We start from the raw sequence: 11,372 nt of genomic DNA, 5'->3' as shown, positions 1-11,372 counted from the left end.
ATTCGAAGGCTAAACAGTGATTCTGTCTCCCCGATTCTCTCTTTCAAAAATCTCATCACCCACTTTCCGAAATTTGAATCAACTCAAATAAAACATATTTATTTTTACAAAAAAAGGAACTTTCGTTCAATTATTCACAGTCTCAAAAAGTTTGTTTATTGCTGATTGAGGGCACCGGTAGAGATATTAGAAAGGTCGATAAGTCGATTTGAAAAATCAAGTGCTGATGGCAACTCCATATTGTCCATAATGCGTCCAGTAGGAGATATTAAAAGTGAGGAAGAGCACCGGGAACATGACACGAGAAATGAGATCCGCCCGTTTCGACTTGTCATTCCACTCGGTCTTCGTCTTGATCCATTTCCAGAAGCTGTTACTTTGTCGACGATTCAGACGAACTGTCATCACTTCTCTCTCCTGTTCAGCTACTTCTCTTGGTACCCAAACATCATTATGCGAGTTTTGAAGGAATGGAAGTTCGGTTTTCTCTTTCTCTAGACGAGCTCCTGAAAAAAGAATTCGTTTGAAATTTCTAGAAAATCTGATTAAATACTTTTGCTAGCATCCTGCTTATTCGCAATGTATGTAACCCAGGCGAACTCCAGCAGAGCACAGAAAATGAATGTCATGCATGCACCAATCCACACATCGATAGCTTTGATGTAAGCGACTGGTGGAAGTTTTGCATTGATACCAGAAGATTGAGTTGTCATTGTGAGAAGAGTCGTGACTCCAAGAGTGACACGAGCTGGAACAGCAGTTCGATCGATCCAGAAGGATACCCAGGAGACGATGACAAGCATACAAGATGGAATGTAGAGTTGGAGTAGGTAGTAACTGAAAAGTATATAGCTTTCTTTGTCAAGTTTATTATGCCTGTAAAAAATTGGAGCTGTCGAAAGGAAGAAGCTTGAAGACGTTGCTATGGTCTCCATAACGAAAACCAAATTTTTTTTTCCTTTTTTTCTCGATTACTATTGCTTTTCGGCAACGCTTGCAAGATGTTTTTTTCTGGAACGTTTTTTGAAATGAATTTTTCCTAACCCGTTTTCCGCTGGAATGCAGACACAAAACCGAAAGACTCGGCAGTTGAATTTGAAGTTTTCGCGTCTATGCCAACGCTAATTTTACTGTAGAAATACGGTCATCGCAATTGAGCGCATTGAGACAATGTTCCAAAAGACACCATGCTCTTCTGTTGAAAGCCTACAAACAAGTCAGAAAGAACACTTTTCGTGTTTAAAGGACCGAATGTTTTAGGTTACGGTAGTTTTAGCTACGAGGGCCACAAGCTTTACTCTTCCACAGCTTTTTTTCGTACCAGAATAAAGCCATCATAATACTCTCGTAATTTTTCTCACCTGAACTGTCTTCTCAATTGCAAAATCGTTCTCAAACATGAATAGGCTCCAGTATTCGTCTTACTGGTACAATATGTCGTTGAAGTGTTGGTCAACTGGAACGATGGCAATGAACTCGAAAGACCAGCTTTCAATTGAACTGGATTCTCTTCTTTCCACACATATTCAATATCTTTTGTGGTATATGCATACGAAGCTAAGTCAATGAAGCACTGTTGAACATCCATGGGATAATATTGAAGATGCATTGGACAAGAGAGAACCAATGAGATACGAACGGAATACAGAATCGTTCCGTCTTTATGTACTCGGATCAGAATGTTTGGTTTATCGATCATATGCTTGTAGGCTTGTTTCTCATTTTGGAAGAACGAGTCAGGCATCCAGATCTCTTGTCCAGCTGTCAGAATCAAAAAGTCCGGACGGGCGTCTCCTTTCACTCCATAACTGAGTCGTTTGTCAACCCAACTTTCACGGAACGTTAGTTGAACACTGTACTCCATATTGACATTGTCGATTTTAGAGATACTTCGAAGCAACATATTCACAGAAACGACAACTGGTCCTCCATGAATTGTTCCATCTTCTCCAGGAGGTCTCACTCGATGATCATAGCCACGTGTCAGAAGATGCTCCAGAATTTCGGTATCAGATGTTTGAGGTTGTTCGATGGGCACGTGTGGCTGGAATAGGATTCGATTTCGAATATTATGGAGATCTTTGAGAACATACCGGAGCTGATATCCTTGCAATTGATTCCAACGTGGTTGATTGATCATCTTCGAAAAGATCAGACGACTTGTGCATCGGAGATTGTTCCTCAGATTTTGGTCTGCAAATTTTTGGAAGAAATTTTGAAAATATTGTAAACCCCTATTCAATGTTTTTTGTACTTTTCTTGAAATTCGAATCTTGGGTTTCTAGGAGTACATAGCTTTTACACTTGACACAGTTTTTTTCGACTACTGTTTGATCTTCAAACAACTACTGTTTGATCTTCAAACAAGTATCTCAAATTTCTTTGTGGGTGTTTATATTGTTTTAAAAATGACTATACCGTATTTACTCTAATTGCAGCCCGCCGTAAACAAGCTCAATTATCTCGGCCCCTTTAAAATGTATCAAATTTTGTCAACTGATAAAATAGTGGTGACATTATGATAAACAGTTAAAACGTTTTTGATATCTCTTGAAGGAACCGAGATAATGGAGCCCAAAAAAAGAGTGGGCTTCTATTATAGTACGGTAGGTTGGTTTTACGGTACCTAGAATGATAAGCATGAATGTTTATTAGAAGAAGACTGGTCACGATGAGTCTGCTCTTCATTGAGAACATTTTGGGAAGAAGTGACGTCGTCTGATTTTGAACAAGACGAAAATTCGTCCTTTGCTTCTTTCCAGTGGCAACGACGACGTTTTCGGAATCAGCAGTTTCGACGTCTTCTAATTCATTTAGAGGTAAGGAAAGGCACTCACAGAAGACGAAGAAGAAGTGAGAAAAAATAGAAAGACTGGAAGATAAAGAAGTAGGGAATGGGATGGAGGAGGCGAAATTATTTGGCCTGCGGGCAGAAATGGCCCATCGGTGGGGATGAAGGAGTGAGAAGTGATTGGAAGGAGGGAAAACGGGGAAACGAAGGGATAAGCTTGGCACCAACGATGGAGAAAAAAAACGGATGAAGGACTATAAACAAATGAAGAAGAAAAAGATGGAAGGAAGGGAAGGAGGCGGTTTATGGTTGTAGATTGAAAGAGTAGTTGAACGTGGGAAGAACACAAAAATTTGAAAAGGAAAGAAGAAGTGGTTGGAAAAGAGTTTTGTGTTGAATGGAATTGCAAAGAAGGAAAAGCGATTTCTGTAATGAGAATGAATGATGAATGAACCACTTCATAACTAAGATCGCATTAGGACAAGGAAGTCCAAATTTTGAAGGTTCTTTGAAATTAGAGTACAGGGTACTGATCAAAACTGGTTTATCTTTAGAAATGTATCGTAGAAGCGCGAAAATTGATAAAAATAAAATTTTAAGTTTGATTCAAAGCTACTAAAATTTCCTAAGCGATTCCTCAAGGATAGGTATTGTTATGTTTATCCAAAGATGAACGGCGTAATATGTTTGTGATTTCCATGAGATGAAGCAACTTTGACAAACGATAACTCAGCTCAAAGTTGATCGAATAATTTGAAACTTGGCCAGTACCGATTGAATCATTTGAATCCTTTCACTTCAAATTTGAACCCAGTACAACGCTATATTTGGATATGTTAGTACAAACTTTAGTCCGGGTAACTATGCGACACTCTTTGGATTAGAACTTTTTGAATTTTTCCAGCTTCAAAATATAAATTAGAAAAAAAACTTGAATTTGGGGATGTGGATATATGAAACCATATGGAAGGCTCATTCAAAAATATGTATGATGAGTTGGTAAACAAACATTATGCGCTCATGTTCTTTCCAGAGAAGCTTATGAAATGGAGTTTCTGGGATATAAACAATATTATTTGGTCTCATAAAAAATCTGGTTCTTCTAGAAGTTTATTTTCAGATTCACAGTTTTTTGACTTCCAAACGAAACCACATTTTGGCATTTCAACTTTTCAGACCTAAATTTTACGCTGGATTTTAAGATTTTCTTCAATCTTTCTTCAATGAATTGCATGTTTTACGGTGATTGCACCTAACTTTCTGGCTAGATTAAGGTGCAAAGTTTATGATCCACAAAGTTTACGATAAAACAGAAAAAGCAAGTTACTAGAACGAGGAACTAAACTCTACTTTTTCCAAATATGACCTAAACAAACAAGGAAAAAATTTAATAAAACTTTGGAGTAAAATTTTTCTCGATAGCGATTTTTCTAGACCGTAGGAATATATAGTTATTCAAAAAGTTCAATTCAAAAAGTGCAATTATCCAGGTTAAACTTTCGAACTTCAAAATAAGTACACAAGAACTTCTAGATTTTGATAAATATTTTCTAGACTTTGAAAAAATAAGATGATACATCTGCTATATTCCTCTTCTGTTTTTCAAAAAACCAATGAAGCGTTTTTCGACGTCTTCTTCTTTTTTTGAAGATGTGATTTTCGTGCGTGCACAACGTGTTCGTGTGATGGACATAGAAAACCAAAAAAAGGAGAATTCAGAAGACGTGGTGGTGGACAGACGAATAATAGAGGATTGGAGCCTCTCGAAAACCATCAGAAATACTCAAAAAATGGAGGAGGAAACCGGTGATCAAGTGACAGACTTTGTAGGGACAGTAATTTGTTAAAATTCTCGTTTTTTTGTTTTGTGTGTCTTGATTCGAAAAGACAATCGAAACGATAGATAGAGTAATTAAAAGAAGAACTTGAAAAAATGGAAAGAAGAGAGATCAATTCAATGTTGTGACAGAGAACGGAATCATATTGGGAGAGAGAAGGAAATGTAGAAATTGAAAAAATTAAGAAAATTTTTGTCCTAGAGATTGATGCAAATATCCGGAGTGTCTCGATTTTAAGAACGGATAAGTGATGAATATGTGAGAGGGTGGTTCTAAAATTAAGCTATGAGTAAGATTCTGAATTTTCGGCGAGGATTCGGATAAGACGCGAAATTTTAGACTACCGTAAAGCTTGTAATAGAAGGGCCCATTGAGATAATTGAGCTCGAAATGCAAGTGCACGGTGAACTTCTAATAGAGTGTCTGCGGTAATTTTTTAGACTTTGAAACAATAAAATTAGTAATTTCTACTCCGCTCTCAGACTTTTATACTCCCCTATTTCCAAAAAATCCAAGATGTTATGAATCCACGCAGACTCCCACGAATCCACGCAGACTCCCTTCCCCGCCGTCTGTTTTCTCTTCTTTCTTCACAAAAATCCCAAATAAAAAGTTAGCTTTTCTTTGCAAAAAGAATGAACTAGTCAAATTGGAGTTCCATAGAAACCTGGGCCTTGGACTCCCTGGAGCAAAACGCCAATCAAAAGTTTTCAATAAAAAATGGGGACCTCAAAAGAATTTGTTTAAAAAAATCCGAGACCAACCACAATGACGTTTATGAAGACAAATTGAGAACAATTTGACATAGAAAAAAAACAAGAGAAAACACATGTTGGTGGACCATTATGAAACTTTTCAAAGATGATGAGAAGCAAAAGATCGGATAGACGTAAAACTAACCTTGCTTTTGATTTCATTGCTAATTGGCTAAATAAAAATAGAGAAAAGAAGAAGGAAAGGATAGAATGAGAAGAAAGAGAGAAGGGGAAGGAACGAACAGAAGAACTCATTAAAATTCAAAATGATTGTTATGACGTGGCAGGAGAGATGGATGCCAAATATGGATCATTAGATACAAAATATGAGTCAATAACTAGGAGAAGGAAGTGGATGCAACGAGCTAGCACGCGATCTAACTTTTTTGCGTTTTGTTCTTTTTCAGTTTCAATTAGCAGCTAGTTGTGTTCATTAAAATTGGGCTAATTTGGAAGCCCACGTAGATGATGCGGTTTTTGTTTTACGGGTTGAGACAAAGATCTGTGAACAGAGAAAAAAAAGGAAAATATGAGATTTACCAAAAAAAACAATGGAAGAGCTGCACACTGTCAAGTTTGAGCTCGATTATCTTGGCTACTATGCAAGATGTCAAAAATGTGTCAACTGATAAAATGCTTGTGATGTTCTCATAAAAATGTATTAGTTGACAACTTTTGGATATCTTTGACAAGAATCAAGATGATTAAGCTCATTGACGGGTTGAGTGGGCTTCTATTAGAGGAAATATGGTAATAAGATTCAAGAACCTTCAAAACGTAGTAGTAAGGATTCAAATGGTATATTTTCCGGGAAAAAGTATCTCAATTTCACTTTTGTAATCAAGAGGATATTGTTCTGGGGTTCTTATGTTCTTAGGATTACCCGAGGACTTCTGACCACGCACTTTCAGATTTCCAGAACTTTCGTAGAAGGTGAAAAACTTGGAAACATGAAACTACTGAAACAAACGAGCATTTGAATATTCCCACATTTTTCTCTCTACAATTCCGTTATCCGTTTCGTAGATAGATCACTCATTCTGCTTGCCCTAGACATCCCCAGTCAATCCCCATGACCCAGATAACTCTCCTATTAATCCTAATTTAGTGGGTTCCAATTTTTTACTATCTCCATCAAAAACGATTTCTGATCACCGGAATACAGTTTATCAAGAAACCCATAAAAAACGGAGAAACTCCCACATAGAAATGCATTATATGATAATTTTTATGCTGTTTCAGCCTTCTCTCCCTCTTCCTTTCGTATATAAGCAGCTCAAAACTCCCGAAAAATTATCGGAAACTTCTTTCCATCTTCTCTCAAATATGAATATTCTTGGCCTCCTCCTCTTGGTCCTTCTTGCTATTGCAGCTCCACTCGTCGAGGCTGGAAGATCTTGCCACACGAGCGAGCAGTGCGACTACGTGGAAACCTGCTACGAAGGACACTGTTACACCATCGATGAACTGTTCGAGAAATACAACTTGAAGAAATAAGATTGTTTCTTCACTATTGATTGTGTTTTTTGAAATAAATGAGCATTCCCAATTACAGTTTTTTGTTGTCTTGGGGCCGCCGAAAAAAGCTCAAAAAGATTTCAAGAGTCCATCAAGATAGGGTTTAGTGCTAAAGAAAAAAAATCAGTCTAAAAAGAATGGGCCGAACCGGGGATTGAACCCGGGACCTCTCGCACCCAAAGCGAGAATCATACCACTAGACCATTCGGCCACAAATTCATGGATTTATCATTCAAATCAAATCAGAGAAGTCTGATAAGATGAGGTGGGAGATAACTTGAATCTTATCTTTGCCTATAAAGAAGATGTGATGAAACAAGGAAGTGGCCAGTTCTTATCGGTGACGCAATACCTTTAAGAAGCAAGACAACTTATGTAAACGGAGTTACCGTAATTGATCTAATAGAAAATGGTCAGATCAAGTAATTTTCTTCTTATTTTCCGACTGAACCATCAGAAGAGCTTCAAATGATACAGTTTCTCGTATATCATCCCACCAAACGAATTGTCTGATTCCAATTCCAGGAAAAAAATTATCTCGATCTTCACAGAAAAACTGTTCAGAACACTACGCTCGTTTCTAGATCATCCATCATATCATCTTGCTCCGAGACCGGGCTCCGAAACCCGGGCTCCGAGACCCGGGCTCCGGGACCGAGGATCCGGGACTCGGCTCCGGGAATCGGGTCAACGGGCCAACAAGGGTCATGGGTTACTATACCAAATCACGTATCATTTTTGGTTTTATCATTTAAAATCTTCTTTCTTTTTTGTCGATTTTTAAATCCAAAAATACATTTTTTCATGACATTCAAATAAGAATTGGTATTCCATTTTTAAAATCTGTGAAACCCCGTGAAATAATTGTCCCGTTTGACCCTAATTATCTCGGTTCCTGTGAAATATATTAAAAAAATTATCAATTGATGTAGGGGATATCATGATAAATATTTCGTCCGTTGACAAACGTTTGATATCTTTTACTGGAATCGAGATAATTGAGCTCAATCTTGACGGTTTGCAGGGCATTCTATTAGAGTGTTGACTGTATTAGAAAGAGTTGATGACGTTAGGAAAAAGGATAAGAAATCCACATCTTCGGGACGGAGGGCCAAAAATTCAGATAAGAAAAAAGTGCAAGCCCATAAGTGCGAACAGTCAGTTTATTAGATTAAAATTCAGATTCGAACGGTATTTGTATTTCTACTTAAACCTAAAAACTAAAACCTGAGAGTATAAAAAAAATCAACGGCAGATCAAATAAGTGACAATTTTTCTGTCGAAAAATAAGTGCGAAAAGCCCAAGGTGGGGTGACAAAAGGTTGGGCACAAGGCCCTCCAAAAGAACCTATTCTTCTATTTTCTCAAACAAACACTTATAACCAAGAGGCAGTCCTTTTCGCGAAAAACGCGACAAAAATTGTGTCAGGTGTAGAAAACGAAAATGAGAGAACATAACTTTTGAACTTATTTCCCGCTTTATATGTACTAACACCCACGGATACTAATTATGGAGCTCAAGGAGCACTAAAAAATGTGTTGGAAGTAATCTGAGAAGAGATCTCTGAAGAAAATATGCAATGGAAAAAGAAGAGTGTGAATAGTAAATCTGTTGTTGGGTTGTCGAAAAAGTTATATCCTTCAAAATATGAATATGGCGAAGGGAGAAATTGGAGAGAGAAAAAAGATACATCCAAAAGTTCCTTTTCCGTATTCTAGGTTTTCCCACAAAACGTGTCAAGTTTCATTCTGATGATGACACCCCTTCTCCCGAAACTTACTTGACGTCTTCTTCTTCTTCAGGTTCTTCGACCTCTTCAGCAGTTGTAGTTGTAGGGGTTTCAGTTGTAGTCGTCATTATGGTAATAGCTTCTTCCACAACAGTCTCCTGGGTTTCTTCTTCTTCCTCTTCCTCATATTCTTCAGTTTCACCTCCATTCTCTTCACCGACATCTTGTTCTTCCTCTTCTTCTTCTTTCACCACGTCTTCTGGCTTCTCAACCTGAACTTCCTTCTGTTTCACTAGCACTGGCTCCGATTTGATCTGCACATCACCAGCTGCTGTATCTGCACCTTCATCGTAAAATGTCAAATCCTCTTCTAACAAGTGATCTATGTCATCCTTGTATTCTTCGTAGCTCTCGCGTGCCTCTCTACTCGTACCGTTGTGATCGAAATCCTGGAAAATTTTATTGAAGTGGGGGCACTTCTAGATAGGAACAATGCGGAACTGGACAATGAACAGAGCAAGAAGTTGTCACAATTGTCCTAATTTCTCTAATAGAAGCCCACCCTATTTGTGCACTTTGAGCTCAATAATTGCGGTTTCTAGGAAAGATATCGAAAATCTGTCAACGGAAAAAATATTGGTGATATAATGATAAATAATTTATCAGTTGACAACTTTTTTATATCTTATGAAGGGACCGAGATAATTGAGGTCGGACTTCTATTAGAGAAAGTACAGTGACTACAAATTTTAGTTTGGTCTTTGGCGGGAAGAAGTGTAGTAAGAAAAGGTTCAAGTTTCATTTTTTCTGCATAAATTTGATATTTTTGGATACTTTTTGAATATGAAAATGACAGTGTCCCACGATCAGGAATGAAAATAAACTGCAGTGTTGTCTCAAATCTCAAACAAAAAAAGAACCGACTTTGAAATCAACTTGGATATACCGTAAATGCTCTAAAAGAAGCCCACCCTATCCGTGCACTTTGAGCCCAATTATCTCGGTTTCAAAAAAAAAGTATCAAAATTTTTTCAGCTAATAAAATGTTGATGATATTATGATAAATATTTTATCAATTGACATATTGTTGATATGTCGCATAAGAACAGAGATGGTTGAGCTCAAAGTTGAACTATTATGTCGGGCTTTTATTATAGCATATTCGGTAGTAGCTTTCAAAAAATGCCTTTTCATCTAACAGTAACACCATATCAAGCTTTAAAAAATTTTTCTTCATAATTTGAATTTCTTACAATTAAATCTTAATTTTTAACCAAATCACTAGAATTTTCTGGAATTCAGAGATTCACAAAAGCTTGAAAACAATTCCAGTTTGTGAAAATGTTCCTGACCACGAGGATTGCAAAAAAAAAAGAGAATTCTATTGAGTAGGAGGACATCTGAGCACCAACTGGTCTTCAGTCTAGTGACTAAAAATGTATTACTCGTCACTCATCAACACTCGAGCAAAAAAAAAGAAAGTGATGCTCATTCGACCTGAAAAAGTTCTCACCCTCCCACCATCTTTGTTCTTTATCGCCAAAGAACAATAGGGCCTTGGGGAGAGAGAAGCTATTGGAATCTTCTTGGATAATCAGATCATGTTTTTTGGCACCAACGGCTTTCTTCTAGAAAAAAGACTCACCGCCAAAAGCAATCCATTGTTGATCATTGATGGTGAATTGAATGCAGCTGCATTGTAAGTTCCCTTATTCTGTCGCATGCGATTCAAACTCTTTGGCGGTTTACATTCTACTCTGAAATTAATCGGATCTTCTTTTTCTTATGCTAATTTTAAGCACCATCTGCATCTAACCAATTAACTCCCGTCCAAATACAGATAAATGGACAGAATGTTTGTTTTTTTTCTCGTGTTTTTTTCGACTAGTTTGAATTATGTACAGCCATTTTGCTCGTTAAACTAATATGGTTATGGTTCATTGGTAATTCAGTGGAAATATTAGATGAAGAAACGAGAAATTAAACACAAAAGTTGAAACTTTTTAGTTAGTGCAGAAGTTTTGGAGACTATGAAAACTCATCAAAACTAGGATTTTTTTGCTTTGGAATTCAGGTAAATTTCTGGAGTTTTATAAAGACCTTTATGATGTTTATGGCATAATGGTTAAACCATTTTTATATGAGTTTTTATGAGCGCTTGTTTAAGATTGTTTTTGGAGCATAATTTTCCACCTTTAGGAATTCCAGAATCCGTGAATTTCACCGACCACTTCTGTATCGCTGTATTCTGAACTCCAATTCACCTGTACTAAATTTGGGGGAACTACCGGAGAACTCAAAAGAAGAACCCCCACACTCTCGCGTTTGAGCTCAATTATCTCAATTCCTATGCGAGATATCAAAAATGTGTAAACTGAGAAAACACTTCTGATATTATGATAAACAATTTATCAGTTTATCACTTTTTTATAATTTTGATAAAAACCGAGATAAATTGGCTTAAAGTTACAGGTCTTAAGGTAAGTGATTTTTGTATTCTCCTGGTATCTGATCATTATCCACTTTTCATTCAAAAAAAAGTTATCTCTCTTTTTCCGTAAATCAGTTGTATTTGTATTTGATCACATTTTGAAGAAGAAGAAGAACAAGAGAGAAACACTTACAAGACAAACAGGAAAACTGAAGAAATTGATACAAATAGGAGGAAGCCTCCTCTCCGCCATCGACCTATCATCCTCGCACAGTTTGTGATAGATAAAGGAAAAGGAGCCCTGCCAAG

General features: G+C 37.1%; 2 protein-coding genes and 1 non-coding gene across 3 annotated transcripts; 1 reads left to right on the top strand and 2 right to left on the bottom strand.

The window, feature by feature from the left end:
• Positions 1 to 216: 216 nt before the first annotated feature.
• Positions 217 to 11,327, bottom strand: Cbr-avr-15 (the record flags this gene model as incomplete). The annotated part of the gene is made up of 7 exons (XM_045237260.1): positions 217 to 506; positions 554 to 837; positions 1,362 to 2,044; positions 2,094 to 2,193; positions 8,684 to 9,081; positions 10,278 to 10,389; positions 11,257 to 11,327. 7 exons carry the CDS (start codon positions 11,325 to 11,327, stop codon positions 217 to 219), a joined length of 1,938 nt encoding a protein of 645 aa, XP_045093286.1.
• CBG06687 lies at positions 6,711 to 6,881 on the top strand (the record flags this gene model as incomplete). Its single annotated transcript, XM_002647551.1, has 1 exon — positions 6,711 to 6,881. The coding sequence occupies one exon, from the start codon at positions 6,711 to 6,713 to the stop codon at positions 6,879 to 6,881; it is 171 nt and encodes a 56-aa protein (XP_002647597.1).
• On the bottom strand, positions 7,042 to 7,113 carry CBG28491. The gene has a single exon. It is a non-coding gene (tRNA).
• Positions 11,328 to 11,372: the final 45 nt, after the last annotated feature.

The sequence above is a fragment of the Caenorhabditis briggsae genome (genome assembly GCF_000004555.2).
Source record: "Caenorhabditis briggsae complete genome, chrV, whole genome shotgun sequence".
Lineage (NCBI taxonomy): Eukaryota > Metazoa > Nematoda > Chromadorea > Rhabditida > Rhabditidae > Caenorhabditis > Caenorhabditis briggsae.
Note: the sequence above shows the minus strand (reverse complement) of the source record. Positions and strands in the feature narration are given on the sequence as shown.